The sequence below is a fragment of the Pavona decussata genome, unplaced genomic scaffold, assembly GCF_977016875.1.
Source record: "Pavona decussata unplaced genomic scaffold, jaPavDecu1.1 SCAFFOLD_219, whole genome shotgun sequence".
Classification (NCBI taxonomy): Eukaryota; Metazoa; Cnidaria; class Anthozoa; order Scleractinia; family Agariciidae; genus Pavona; species Pavona decussata.
The window spans coordinates 1,616,835-1,632,500 of NW_028145624.1; the positions used below are offsets into that span (position 1 = coordinate 1,616,835).

The window sequence follows — 15,666 nt, forward strand, 5'->3', positions numbered from 1 at the left end:
GAAAACACGTTCTCCAGGGGTTCTCGATTGCTATGAGCGGTGAATCAGATTTTTTTTTAAAATTTCAACTCACGCAAGTTGATTCATTTTATCAGGCGGATTTGTTTGAACCTGTTGATAGCTTCTAGGGGTCAGGTTCCTCATTCCACCGGTTCATTGACGTTATATTTACATTGTGCGTGATAATGTAATTTTTAAAATGTTTAATAACAGACAAGGGCTACAAACTTTGGGAAACTTTATTCACTACTTCAAATATTCCACTTGTAAAACGCCTTCACGTTGAAATTTCCGTCATTTTCGATCGTGACTCGTGAACAGCTAAAACGCCAGAAAATTCTTGGCTAGCTCTCTCGTGACGTCCTATTCATGTGAAGTTCACATGCTTCGTGCCATATAAGGATATCTTTCCCAAATATGGTGCGAGTAAACACATGGATGGCGGCAAAATCGTAACTAAGTCCTCCCCCAAGATATTACAGTGTACCTGTAGGAAGCTTTCGGACAGCAATCTGCTTCATGTCGGGTACCGGTTATAATATACAAATCTCATTTTAGTGTCTGGACTCTTCTACTTTGGTTGTAATTCTCTAGGATGGAACAGGCTTCGAGGAGAAAGTCGCGGTTTTGGTCTGTTGTTCCGAAAGCACATTGTGAACCGCCTCTCGGTCATGTAAGCTGCAAATTCACTAATATAATCGTGTTTCCTGGAGTTCCTATGAAGCTGTAGTTGAACGCCCTTTCTGAGCTTGCTACAATTTGCTTTCTTTGTAGTATTCTCTAAAGTCGGCCGATCCAACAGAATTGAGGAGAATCTTTAACAAGGTGAGTTGTAGTGTAGGTCAATGAACACACAGTTTTGATGGCGATAAAACGACAACAATGTTTACAAGCTTAAAATCATTTGAGATTCGAAATAATTACGTATAACAGGCCATAAATATCAAATTAGAGACCCTTTCATTTTCGTTAAGCAGAACATGGGAGCCTAAAAAGACCAAATTTGTATTCCATCTTTAAAAGCCGCGCACAGCCATCTGGGGAAACTTCCGACACGACTGCACGATGGACACTTTCACTTTCTTTCTTTGCATCTTTGCAAATTAAAATTAAGCTTAAGCTTAGCATTTCGTAGAAGCTAAATCTGACTGATAGTGTTTATTGGTGAACTCTAAAAGCAGTATTACTTGTCGAATTGTGTTTTCAAGAGATTCCACCATTTCTTGACTCTAAGTACAGTGGTGATCTTGTGTAACAAAAAAGAATTGAATATGATCATATTCACCGGCTTACAATGTTAAGGCTTAAGGTGGTACCCGAGTTTTTAGGCCATTTTCTCTGAGATCAAAATATAACACAGATCAAGCCAAAAACTATGCAATTATCACAGCTTAAACATAATTTTATGAGGATTCTGAAAATACAAACAAGTTTTTCATTTAATGTAAGGAATTTAAGGGTGCTAGTGCGACTGCCATTTTAAGGTACGACTAACTTAACTGCAAAACAAGAGTTGAGAATGGTGTATTATTAAATTCTCAGCCTCTGATATTGCATTTCTAGCGTTCTGATTGGTTCACTAAATCTGGGTTATCAGCTCATATACCGTAGTTTGACCTTATATGGAAAACGAAAGCCCCAGCTGTCGCTAAGCTAAATTTTTTTTCGGTGGGAAACAAATGTTTCTTCGGAAAAATGTAGAAAAAAAGGAAAAGAAAAGAAAGAAATACCAAACAATGCCATCTCAATATAAAACCACAAAGTTCGGCATGACACTATTTAATGGTACGTATCTCTGAAGTTTCCTTCAAAATCTTCAAAATTGCAAGATTTTACGATTTTTTAGATCACATAACAACAACAATAACAACCGGTTACCTTCAAAAATTTCAGGATGGCTTGCAAATCCTGGCGGTAAGAGGTTAAAGCCAATTGAAGAAATTTCTCAGGAAGAGCTTCATGCCTGCCCTTTATGTTTTTACGAATTTACGAGGACTTCAGATGGTTCATTTATGAAATCCGTACGAGCGGCGGCCACAATGTTTGTTTCCGTCGCTCGGCACCACTCAGCAAAACATTTGCACTAATGTGCACAGCTCTTACGCTTCTCAAATAAGCTTGAAGTTTAAAAACTTGCACTGAATGCTTGTCTCAGTGAGGTTGTACCTCGTACTTTTGGACGTGCCTGAAGTGTTTTAAATCGTCCGCGAGGAATTCGGTTCAGCATGATAAAAGCCGTCCTTGCCCTGATCTCTTCCTTCGCTCGGCACCACACAGCAGAACATTTGCTCAAATGTGCACAACTATTACGCTTCTTCATGAGCTGGAACTTCAAAAGCACTTGAATGCTAGTCTCAGAAAGGTTATAATTCGTACATTTAAACGTTTCTTGAATTTTAGATGTCTGACTGTGTCTGATTTTCTTCGCTTTCGATTTTTCATTCAACTCCGTTTGCAAAGCGCTGCACGCGTCATGTGATCATTAGGTTTCGCGCGCTTTGGTCGGAGGTTGCCTCAACATCCGGTCGTTTAAATTTGAAAGAAATTTTTCTTAAAATATAAAAATTGGGTAAACTTCAACAGCAATGTCCAAACGCGGAGAATTTAATAAAACAATTATTCCATTCGCGCTTGTTGGATAGGGGATTAGTTATAGCCAACTCTGCGCTTCGCGCCTCGTTGGCTATTTACCATCTCATATCCAACGCGCGCTCATGGAATAATTGTTAATTATTCATTGAATGACACAAGCAAACTCGGAAAAAGGAAATCTGAGTGCTCCTATCAGGAGTCGAACCTAAGACCTTCCGATTACTAGTTTGGATGCTCTACCACTGAGCTATAGGAGACTTGTGGGAGCTAAGACTGTTGAACTAGGTTCATGGGACAAACATCCTGTATACTGCTAGGATTGGAATGTCAATGTATGGCACATGCACAATGGATTAAATGTGATGGAATATTTTTAGCCTGGTAAGAGTTGTTGCGAGGGGAATTTTAGGGATGGTATTTAGTAAATAAATCCCTTGAGATGGCTGGTATATCAGCCCAAGGCTGATATACCAAAAAGCCAAAAAGTAAACAGTTTGTTTCTTGGACAACCGTGATATTTTGAGGACAATCTTAAAGCTGTGGGTATAATCATCCAATATACCAGGAAGCTGGAAAGGGGTTTATTTATTTTCTGACCCTTTGATTAATTTCTGAAACAAACAAGTAGAATGCCTGCATGGACACCTCTCTTGCTAAAACCTTTTTTCCTGCAATGAGTGTTTAAAGTAACACTACATGCCGCCAACTATATATACTATACAATGTTACTTGTACATGCAGTTGTCTCAATGCTATGAATCATGAACATTTGAATGGGCTAGTGCTTGATAACACAGTTGGTGAAAGCACTGCACCAATATCGTAAATTCATGGGTTTAATTCCTGAATTTTTTTCAGGTACTTCCTCTCATTGCTAATGTCACTGCAACTGTCTTTCTTTCATATGAAAACGTGATTGTGTTACATATCTTTTTAAAAGCATTAATTTTCATCCACTGTACAGTTCCAGAAAATATCCATACTCCCCCCATGGAAAATTTTTTGTTTTGCACCCCCCTCCCCCCAGGAAATCCCACTTTAGCTTCATAATTTGCTTCTAAAATTTTGGCTTTAGGATCCTCCCCCCCCGCCCTAGGAATTTCCAATGACCTTCCATGGGGTGAGTCATTAGGAAAAGTCTGGGTAAATTTGAAATTACATTCAGTGTAAGATACTTTATGTCCCTCTTTGTAGTACGCAACAGTTGAAAAGGATGGAGAAACATACATGACTCCCGAGAATCTCATCCGAGACTACCTGGGCATGCAGAAAATTGAAGACTACAATAAAACAACTTTAAGTCTTCTGGCAGGATGTGTTGACCAAACAAAGGATGGGTATGTGTGATTTCTACGATGCAGGAATTGTGTTATCCTGTAAGAGCCAGTAATGATCAGGGAAAATTGTTGTCCACTGACTTTAAAGCTCTTTTCACTGTGTTGTTTGGTAGTGGTTATTTAACTGATTTTCATTTGAATAATTCTTTCACAGGTTGATATCCTTCAGTGAATTCCTGGCATTTGAGGCTTTACTCTGTGACCTTGGTGCACAACACAAGCTTGTTTTTCAGCTTTTTGATTTAGATGGCAAAGGATCTGTCACATTTGGTATGTGCATGTACAATTGGTTATACGTGTAAAGTTCTACCTTCAATCATGGTCTAGATATGTATATCAGGGTTCGCAAATATGCCAAATTTGGCGTATTTTATGCCAAGATTTTTCAGATGACTCCACTGACATTATGGAGGGAGTCACTACGACTCCAGAAATTTTTGGTAGCAAACAAAGTTTTCTCCTGACCTTTTTTGCATCAAATACAATTTTCATTAATTGAAAATGTTGTTAACCTTTATTAAATCATCTAAATTAAAGAAATATACTGCACGACAAAACAGGAAGAGGGCAAATTACGATCAAAGTTTACTCGATGACCGCCATCATGGATTTAAGCTTTCCGGGTCAGCGGATTGCCACAGCTACTTCGTGTATCCCTCGCAATAGTATATACATGCCAGGACCGCGTGCTGGAAAGTCTGAAAATGTCATTCTTAATTAACGAACGAAGGGACCACTGAAAAAAGTGCCAAAACAAAGATTTTGCCAAGAATGAAAGAAAGAATTTCCGTGGTTACACTATGATGAGGAAAAGGAGAAAATGGTTTGCACTGTTTGCGAGAAAGCAAAGAGAAAAAAATCCATTTGCAAGTGGTGGATCCATCAATTTCCAACAGTCAACGCTCACAAAGCATGCCTGAACATCAGAAATCCTAGTTTTTGGCATTCTCTTTTTGGCATTTTCACATGTTGTTGTTTGTCGTATTATTGATTTAGTATATAATGTACTAAGCCAGGAGACACTATAATAGTGTAACAGTGTGGGAAACTTGTTTAGGAATATTAATAAAACTGTTTTTTTTTTGTTGTGATACTTGACTCCAAATATTCCAAAATGACTCCAAAATTTGTGAAGCTGAATTCACCCTGACTCCACTCATCAATAAAATTTGCAAACCCTGGTATATGTACCATTGTTTTCTGAGGAGATACTATGGCCATTAAGTTTTGATTCAGATGTTGTATTGAGCTACAATCTCGCAACCAACTTGTTTGCCAGGACCTCGACTTCGTCTCAGGAAACATCAGGACTCTCGGGAAAACAAAACTAACTGTTTCCCACGGGACCATACATTAAGTGTATAATGACAGTAAAGATCATGACCAGCAAGTGACAGTTTGACAGTGACTAAAATGTAATCCCACATGAGTTGTGGAATTTCTTTGAGTGTTCAGGATTTACAGTGTTGCATTTGTCTTGCATTTAATGCCTGTCTTGGTTTGTTCATTAAAGTTTGCTGACTGGCATCTTGTGTATTAATATCAGTTCTACATGTACATGTATATGTAAATTATGGAGTACTACTCTGTTTTAAAAAAGTTAGTCTTATTTTTTTGAAACCTCATTGAAAGTTTTTGTTTTCTGTGATATTTTTTCCAGATGAATTTGAAAATGTTATCAAGAAGACGACTTTCTTCAACAAAATAGAATTCAACTTTGACACAGAGTTTGTGAGGATGTACTTTGGCGCTGACAAGAAGGATCATGTTCGATTTGATGACTTCTCACATCTGCTTCAGGTAAGTAAATGTACACACGATGGTGGTAACATGGTCCAACAAATATGTAGTTTTGATGAAAGGTTGTTCCTGGAAGTGGCAAATAACAAGCACTTACCTGGAGAGATGACTGGGTTGTGCAATATCACAATCGACTTTAGTCCAGTGATGGAAGTCCAGGAAATCAATTTACCTTTTAGGAAGTAAAATTGAATATGAAACAAACATAAGAAGTCTGAATTTCGATGCCTTTGAGTAGTGTTATTGAAACAAACTCAAGTCACTTTGAGTATACATGTAAGTTCTATTTACTGTTATTGATATGTGAAAAGATTTTTGAACCTTTGCTATTGGTCCTTTTGCAAATAAGTCACTGCTTTTCTGACTGGTATGTCCTTGAGGGGCATAATCCTTTGTTCATTCTGATCGCACAGGCAATGTCATTCACACTCTTAGAATGCATCTGCGCCTGTTGCTTCCTAGCACCAGTGTGTTCCCTGAGTCTCAAATGGCTGTCCATTTGCAACCAACCTGACACCTCAAAACCCCTTTCTTCACATTCAGTGTTAGACATGGAGATTCATTTAGCCATAAGGCATCTCTGTTCCCAGCTGATGGGTGACACTCATGGGTACCAGGTAATCTCGTACCCAGATGTTTGTCTTCGGAGAAATCATCTGGGTTAGCATGCAGGGTTGTGCTGTGTGTTACATTCCTGACACATAAAAACAGATTTCACCAGATGTTTTCTGCCAAAGAATGAGAAGATCTGGGTACGAGATTAGGGTACCAGGAGCCAGAGTAAAGCCTTCCAGTGCCATCCCTAGCCTAACCTGTCCATTCATTAATAATGTATAGTTCCAGACATTATCTATACTGTAGATCCCCCGCCCTATACTTTCCTTACAGAGCAAGGTACGGGAAAACCAAACCTTTCTTATTTCTCCTCCTGGCCAGGCAAATTATCAATTAAATCTCCCTATAAGTCCTCTTAAAAAGGTCTACTTGCCTGAGGTCCACCCCCCCCCCCCCCCCCCCTATGGGAAAGCTGCTGATAGGTGCATCAAAACATGATTGTGTGGTTCCAGAAAAGGACTAGTCTACCCCTTTCCCCCATCAAGGAGAATGAAAATTCTGGATGGGTGGGGGATCTGAATGGCAAAAAATTTAACGGAAAGTTTCAAGATTATTGTGATTTCCAGAGGGGTAGAGGGGTCTAATAAAAAGCCCTCTTGTTGGGGCCCTTCGTGAATCAAGAAGCCATGTTGTAGTTGTTGTAAATGAAGAGCAAACAGACTTCTGCACACAAAGTTTCCTGGGCTGATCTTGTGCCGCATGCTCTGAAGAGCTCATCAATGCCATTATTTTAAGGTCAGGTTTTGTCATACAAATCCATTCAACGATCCATTGTGATATGTGGTATAAAGATGATGTTGACCATGAGCCTGGCTATGAAGTTCACAATTTTTTCAGTAGTGACTCTCTAGGAGGGGTAATTTCTTCACTTTGATTGTTCTATTATGTCCCCTTCCAAGGGCAGAAATTAGCACTTTTGAGGGGGAACTTTACAACGTCCCCTCCATTGCCTGGGGTCCTTCCTTGGTCCTTGGGCAGGGGATGGCTGATGATAGGTGCATAACCACAATAATGACATACAGTATAATTCAACATGAGCCTGACATGATTGTCACAAAATTGATCATAGCTCTCTATGGTTATATTTAACTGGTGGTAAAAATTAATATGATGTACTACACGTAGCTCAGCCCCAGAGAGACTCCACCAGATGGCTTTACACACACCAAAGCAAAATAAATATTATTAATCTTCTTTAAAATTCTGTTGATATGCCACATATATCTTTTTCTAGCCTTAATGTCTTTTTGTTTTAACAGGATTTGGAAAAAGAGTATCAGCGTCAAGCATTCTTCCAAAGTAAAATGCCTGATGGAGAGATAACAGCTGTCAAATTTGCGGAAATCATGAAAGTTCTAAGAGGCCACAGACTGTCTCCATTTGTCAGAAATTACCTTCTTACAGTAAGAATGAATGTCTTTTGCATAATGACACTGTATGTATGTGTGCAATGTAGAATAAAGCTGCTGTTTCTTTTTTTTTTTTTGTATTTCATTAATATTTATATGAATAGAATTAACAGTACAATATAATACACATTATACCATGAATTTACAATACATGTTACATGTACAAACTAAATATGATACCGAAAAATACAAATATATGTTTATATTTTGTTTCACGCTACACACCATGCTTGCATTTGCAAGAAATCCAGGATTATACATGTACAGTACATTAAGCTACAAGGTTATTCTGTTATAACAACTCCAAATGATTATAGTATAGCATACCTTCTAAAGGTATTGTAAAACATCTACAGTATTTCTTGACCTCTCATACATGACTGCTCTTGGAGTGACCAAGTTTTACATTCCTAGGGGAGGGAGGGGATTGGTACTTGTACAATTTTACCAGGTGTGGTGTTATTTTATTTTATTATTAGTTTTTTTGCCAAACTACACATATTACAAAATACAGTACAAAACACAGGTTTTTGAGTTGAAATGGCCAGGAAACCTAAATAAAACCACGAGGCTAATATGAACTTACTGGCAGGTCTCCTCCCAAAATACAAGTCAGAGTAAATGATCAGCAAGAGGTAAAAGATCAGAAAACAAATTGTATGTTTAAAATTAATAGTTCTTCTTTTTGAAGGACACTAGAAATGTTAGCAAATGTGGAACTAGTGATCTCAGAACTAAGAGTGTTTAAAAACTTTGGGCATTGAAAGAAAACAGAATAAAGCTGTAACTTCTTTATACCCTTTTGATATAATTTATTTAAAGAATGAATATCCATTTCATGTTTATCTTAAACCCTAGAACATTATCTGCCAGAATCTCAGTACCTACATGTACATTTTTTTAGAAAAAGTATGGGGTAAAATTTTCAATTCTTTATCACTTTTGTGTCTGAAAACCTCTCTGGCAAAATAATACCATTAAATGGTGCCTACTTTTATTACTGCACATACGTTGTGCGCATCTCAAGATTCTTGAGTTTCCTTCAGGTGGTGCATAGTAATAGAGGGATATTTTTGCATGGTTTAAAAATAATTATCATGCGGAGAAAGCAGAAAAAAATTTTGGGGTAACCATGCATTTTTCAGAGATAGTAAAGCTTCAATTTGGAAAGAAAACGCCATACATTGCTTTGTATTTTACTGTTTTTGAGAATAACTGTTGCTTAATTATCTCTAAAAAATGCATGGTGGCCCCCAGTTTTCTTTTTGGATTTTAACAACCCTCACTAAGATCTGTTTCCTGCATAGTCATGAACCACACAAAAATACTTCTTTATTAGTAGGCACCGTCCTTAATACGTGTTGTTTCCCAAAGAAACGTTCCTCTTCTTTTGTAGGCTGCTAGTGGAGAGGGTGGCCATCGTGTTAGTTATGGTTATTACAGAGCCTTCAATATCATGTTAGACCATGTACAAGTTCTGCACAATATGGCAGTGAAAGCTGCAAAAGGAAGTCGCTTCAAGGAATTAAGTAAAGGTACATGTAAAGCAGCCAAATAATAATTTGACAGGAGATTATATACATGTAGTATATACCACACAAGTGAATAATGCTTTATGTACGTTCTGATTGGTTAACTAGAAGGTGATTAGTAAAGTACTATTCACCTCCGAGCAGCTGAAGAAAAACAAAGTGGCTTCCCATTTCGCTTCGGTTTCTGAAGGGGAAATTATTTCAATAAATGAGGAGGCTGTTCCCAAAAACATAAAAACGGCAACAAAGTTTGGTTTACAGTGCGACGCGCCTTACTGTGGCCACCCAATCAACTTTTTTTTTTACAAGTTAGCCTTAAAATACAAAACGACATCTTTTCAATAATTCGTTGTTGTGTCACTTGCCTTGCACGTGACCGTTAATCAAATTTGCGTATCCTGATTGTCTAACTTGGAAAAAAGGTTTGTTGGGTGGCCACGGTAAGGCGCGTCGCACTGTAACATTGTTTAATGGTACAGTTATTTAATATTTCTAACCTCATATTCTAAGGTGAAAAATCAAAGTTTACAAAAACTGTCGAACACTGTAATTACAATGTAAACAATGAAATGTCAAATGTTTTGCAGCATGGTTTCAACAATAGGACAAATTAGTTTGCACACAACAATTGAAGAAATGACACTGGAGCAACACCAAAAGTTTTATTTGTTTGCTAGAAAGTGAGGTGGAACTTTCTACGATTTAAGAAATTGCTTACCGCTATTTGGGTGGTGTGGAGATTTTAAAATTTCTTACCATTTGTCAGGATATTGTTAGTTGTATATACATGTACGCAGCTCGGTAAATATCCACCACTATTCATCTCCACTTCAGTGAATAATTGTTAAGTATTTGAACTTTCATGTGAAAATGTCTTATCAAGAAAAGTGTGGTGCTTTTTAGGGGTGGGTGGGGAGGGGAGTTGAAGCCCTTTGGAAACCCTTTTGATAACTGGCTTCAATTCACAGCATACAATACAGCAACATTTCCAAATTCCGATTCAATCTTGAGAGTGTTCCCATACTGTAATCGCATTTGATCATCTCATGAAATCTCATCTCATGATCATGGAATTATGTTTTATACAAATTTACAAATTTAATTTAACACATGTGTTGCTTGTATTCATTTTAGTGGACATATTGCGTGAAGCCAAGGCTGATTCTGAGGTATGTACAGGCAATATATAAATTACTGATGTTAAAACATTTCTTGATGTAATAATGTAATGACTGAGTGTACCAAACTATTTTTGGTTCATGGCTGTATAATGTATTATTATGAATTTTTTAGAGTTATTGATGCTGTTGTTCAGGTGGTAATTAGGAACTGTTGGCGGGAAAGTGTTTAATTGACATTTATGCGGATGGCTTAATAATGCCATTTGAAGCCAACATTGAAATAAATGAAACATGCTCATTTTCTGAAGTTAGGGAAAAACCAAAAAAGATGGATCGCCACCCAGGAAAAAAGATAACTTGCTAATTTTAAGACCATTCAGTGGTCTTAAAATTAGCAAGTGTACTAATTTGAGTTTCTCTCTGGGCATCTATCAAAATAAAATAATCCAATTTGTGTTTGGTTTGTTACAGATTACACCTCTTGTTGTTGACATTCTTTTTCATCTGTGTGACTTGGAACGTAGAAGGGGGTAGGTAACGCCATTCTGAATGTCCAAACAACTCCCTCGTCTAACCGTCTGTATTGTTAAGGTTACATTACACCTTCAAACTGAAAGGAAGGTGTCTCGCGTCCAAGCGATGTAGCGCGTCCGGTTTAAACTGTAGATACTTACACCCTTATATCAAATTAAAGCTTATAGAGTTGGCTATCAAACTAAACCAAGAATTTTGAAATAAAATGAATTGCCGAATTTTTAGGGCTGTTTTCTCGAATCAATTTTTTCACTTAAAGGACCCCCTTCAAAGAGCTAAAACTCAAAGGGAATTTGTTTATTTGCCTTCAAATTTGGACAGTCGCTAGTTTAACATATAAACAACAACAACGTGTCTGCGAATTTTTTCTTTCGAAATATTTTTTCTCCGAGAGTGATTTTTGTACGATCACTCCAAATTTTTTCATCCTATTTCGAAAATGTCCTATACCTTTTCATTCCGATTGAATATGGCAAAACGCAGACACCGTTTTTTAGCGCTTTGGGTCCGGAAATTGAGAAGCAAATTAAATTAGTGAAAAACAAAATTCGCTTTGACTTGTATCTTTAAAAAGGTGATTCGGACGCTCGCATTTAGAGGTCGTGAAAAATTTGACAATTCATTTTATTTCAAAATTCTTGGTATAGTTTGATAGCCAGCTCTATTAGTTTTAATTTGATATAAGGGTTTAGGTATCTACCGTTTAAACTGGACGCGCTACATCGCTTAGCTGAATTTTTCCCGCCAAAGCGCACGCATTTCATTGGCCAGTTCATAGTCGCATGGCATCTAACAATAGAACTGTTTCTCTCCAAAAGCCTATGAGTGTGTAACATTACGAAAACTGTGACATCAGTCATTCAAATAGAGTTAAATTCTTTAAGGCCTTGTTCTAACTGGCGACGGAATATTGGAATCGGAGTCGAAATCAGAAGAATCTTCTGACCTGGTATGAATCAATACGACGGAAGCAGAAATGGAAGCCTGGCTTTCGTGTTACGGAATTCAAAAATGGCGGAAGGCCGCCATGTTTTCCGGACTGAATATCGGGTAAAGGGATAGGGAATGAGCAGCATGATTGGTTGATTCTTTTGCAGTTCACACTTGGTCGCAAGCGATGGAATCAGAATCGGAATTGGAAGAAAAAGGGAACGTTCTGATCCTTGCTATTCCAGTTTCGTCGAGTTTACGATTGCGATTCCATCTCCGTTTTATGTTATTCACACTGGAATGGAACGTTCCCTACGCTTCCGATTCCGTCGCCATTGTGAACCAAACCTAGTAGTTATGAGCAAGTTTATGGTTAAATGTGTTTTTGAGTTGATTGATGATAACAGCCATTAAGGTGCAAAGACGTTAAAGCCTGGTTTTCACTAGCGAGGCAAGCACAAGCGCAAGCATAAGAATGCTTATTTCACCTTGAAAACGGCCTCGACGTAAGCATAAGGACAAGCACAAGGATCAAAATTTTTCTTTTTCTTGTGCTTGTGCTTGCGTCGCGTTCGTTTCACGTGACATAAAGCTCTTATGCCTGTGCTTGTGCTTGTGGTTGCGTCGCTAGTGAAAACCAAGCTTAAGTGACAAAAATGTATTATAGTTGAATTTCATTTTGTTTGTTTTAGGCGCGTTACAGTTTCCGATGTGCATCAGATTATTCCTCATCGTGACGTATTCAGGGTGTTTTCAACAGAGAGGATAGAAGAGGTTTGACTCAATTTTACTTCTGTTTTCCATTGTCCAATTTTTGCAATCCTGTTCTTTTATTTTCCGTGTGTAGGCTTCTCCCATTTTAGTTTTGCAATCCACGTCTATGGTGGCCAATCTACAAGTATACAGACCTTTGCACGTTTGTTAATGATGTCCATAATGGCCACGTCTCCACAATGAGCAGTTTGTTTTCTTCTCCAAACTACTGATCCATTTAGTTTTCCGCTTTGGATCCGCCATCTTGGATTTCTGGATTTCCCAAAAACTTCAAGAAAACGCCAGAAAAGTAATCAAAACCAATAAAGGAACACTCATATGTGCTAAAAACACATGTTAAAAAACGTTTTTCAGGTTCAAAGTCGCCACGTGCAGAACTAGATAGAGGTTAGGAAGACCGGCTTATCATATCAGCGAGCTCTATATAATTATGTACAATAGCAAGTAAATTATTTCTCAGGGTGGCTGTATGGAGACATGAAGTTGTACGGAAACTGTGAACCAAAGTGATGACTGTGGTCTTTAAAGCTGCCCAGTTTTATGTGCATTCTTTGATTTGACGCGACAATTTTTGGAAAAACGTAGCAAATTCCAAGTTTTAGTATTTCTCGCATCAAAAAAAGTTTTCATTTCCAAAAGTGAAAACTCCACTGATTGATGTAAACGTCAATCGTAAACCTATCGTATGATTGTTCTTGCCACTTCTTGGCACAAAGGACTAACCAAAACATTATCTTCACCGTCAAATGTTTTTGGCTTATAACTGATCGCATGAGCATGCATTCTTTGTTCAGCTTGGGTTTAGGCGTGCTTCGCATTTTTGGTTTTCTTGCACTCTTTTGTCTGGTTTGTGTTGTTCCTAAGCACTGGCCCGCTCGGTCGTGATCGGTCTTGGACCTAGGGACATGGATCAGTATTGGTATTGTCCAAATTGTTTCAGGTAGATTTGTTCTGGACCTATCACAGGAACCAAGCTACTAAAATTTGTGGCGTATACTGAACATTGACGTTCCTTCGAATTGGCCATTAAGGTTGCGTTCGATTGACCGTATTCCGGAATAAGACTAAGTGGAATAGCTGTTAGATTTCTCTTTTTAAGTAAATTTGGGAAGACGTTTCTGCCAACTTTCGCTGACACACGATAATTTAAGAGTGATTTTGTACTCCAGTAACTCCAAAAACCTCTTACGAGGGACATCATGGTATGTATTCCTCTTCCAAAATAGGGTCAATCGAACGCACCCTAAAACAGGCAGAAGGACCAGCTAAAAGAATTATTTTGCGCCGCCTTATGATGCGCGCTTGTAACGTGAAAGTTCTTCTAACCGTAATTTTCAAGACGTAATAATTCACGTAAATGAGGGCCTAATGGTAAGAAAAACCAATTTGTTTGCTTTGCCAAAATTTTGGTCGCCTCCGAGTAAGCAGTTCGGCTTCTTTGAAGATTGGCAAAAGTTTGACAATCCTCAAGAAATTGGAAAGTTTTTGAAACCTGGGGTCACACTTATTTTTACCAAATTTGTTGACAGTCATTGTTATTTTAAAATAAACAAAATTTGCTCGAGTGGGACGTGGAAGATTCCTTTATCTGCTAAGCAGACGAATCCGAGCAGAACGAAACAAAACAAAAAAACAACTGACCCGGCCCTAAAATAAATAAATAATTGCAAACGCCACAGAAGCTGGTTTAATATGTTTCATTTAGTCATGCGTTTTAGTGGTGCACTGTACATTTGTTTTTTCTGAGCCGTTTATTCTGATGGTAAACCAAGAACCTTGGACAATCCTTGTTTGTCTTGTGTCATTCCAGATGATAGTAGAGGAGGCCAAGGACGAAGAATCATCGGTAATGTGGAAAGCTGTAGAACAGGTTTATCGGTTTGGATTAGGAGCTGTAGCTGGAGGTAGGCTTTGCTAAATAAATGTTATTGAACTAGAGTGATGTCCGTATTGAGAAAATATTGGTCGAGTTCTTTTTTTCTGCTCGGTCCATAAACTTGCAAAACAAAAGCGCTACATGACTGAGTGATCCACAGAATCGGACACTAATTTTCTCCTACACACAAGGAACAGCTACATAAGTGCCCCGTTTATTTGGGGATTATTTGATGCACGCGGGCCCCGGCGTGAGATTTGAGACGAACACTATGAATTGCTGAGACGGTGACTAGTGTTTGAAATTAATTGTTTTGGTTTTGTGTTTCAGCGGCGGGTGCGACTGCAGTTTACCCGATCGATCTGGTGAAGACACGCATGCAGAACCAGCGTGCAGTGCTTCTGCACGAGAGAGTTTATGCCAACAGCTTTGATTGCTTTTTTAAAGTCATCAGAAATGAAGGTCCACGTGGATTATACAGAGGTGAGTACGCGGAGCTAAGATGCGGTCATGGGCCAAGAGCTTCAGTAAAAAAAGAACAAAAGTTGAAATGATACCAGTGAGAATAGGAAGAGTTCGTATCGCCCTCAAACGATAAAGAGGTGTTCGGTACCAGTTTGTGAAGGTCGAGTAGGCCCTCTTCGGAAAGGGGCTTTTTTTTAGCTTCTAATACACAACATAAGAATTAACGATTCATTGGTGTATTTTAAAGTGCTACTGTGATCAAAATTTTACCTTTCCTTTTATTTTCAGTATTCGAAAGTATAGGAGGAAAGTACTACCCATGCCAAATTTTAAGTTGTAATTCCAACGGGAAGCTCGATTATTTCAAGCGTGATTGCCACATTCGGTTCAGTGCCGCCATTACTCAATTCAAAAATGTCCGCGAACCACACAAAGACTTGGGCCGAGTAGAATGACGCCATCTTATCCCTTCGCTTCACTGAGAATCATTCCCATTGTCTTCAAAACTACCACTCGCGTTAGAACTGAAATCAGACCCATATTCGGTAGAAGCAGGGGAAGAACTTGAGCATTTCGACTGCTTTTTCTCGCTTTTCGATGCTGCCAAGATAATAAGATGACGTCACGAGAGAGAAGCTGCGGCATAAATTTGTCGTCTCAAGTAGTTGGTGTTTGAGTAAT

The 15,666-nt window shown here is 38.3% G+C and overlaps 1 protein-coding gene across 2 annotated transcripts in view; it reads left to right on the top strand.

Moving 5' to 3' along the window:
• Nucleotides 1-477: 477 nt before the first annotated feature.
• Nucleotides 478-15,666, top strand: part of LOC146459453 (electrogenic aspartate/glutamate antiporter SLC25A13, mitochondrial-like) — a 166,984-nt gene continuing 151,795 nt past the window's right edge. For both annotated transcript variants that reach the window (XR_014857905.1, XM_085089487.1), the window contains exons 1-12: nucleotides 478-673; nucleotides 775-825; nucleotides 3,787-3,929; nucleotides 4,084-4,199; nucleotides 5,590-5,729; nucleotides 7,604-7,747; nucleotides 9,150-9,288; nucleotides 10,420-10,454; nucleotides 10,878-10,936; nucleotides 12,563-12,644; nucleotides 14,455-14,548; nucleotides 14,851-15,003. Coding sequence is in view for 1 of the 2 variants with exons in the window: in XM_085089487.1 (XP_084945613.1) it covers nucleotides 596-673; nucleotides 775-825; nucleotides 3,787-3,929; nucleotides 4,084-4,199; nucleotides 5,590-5,729; nucleotides 7,604-7,747; nucleotides 9,150-9,288; nucleotides 10,420-10,454; nucleotides 10,878-10,936; nucleotides 12,563-12,644; nucleotides 14,455-14,548; nucleotides 14,851-15,003 (1,234 nt within the window). In the remaining variant the exon portion in view is untranslated. The remainder of the gene's footprint in view (nucleotides 674-774; nucleotides 826-3,786; nucleotides 3,930-4,083; nucleotides 4,200-5,589; nucleotides 5,730-7,603; nucleotides 7,748-9,149; nucleotides 9,289-10,419; nucleotides 10,455-10,877; nucleotides 10,937-12,562; nucleotides 12,645-14,454; nucleotides 14,549-14,850; nucleotides 15,004-15,666) is intronic.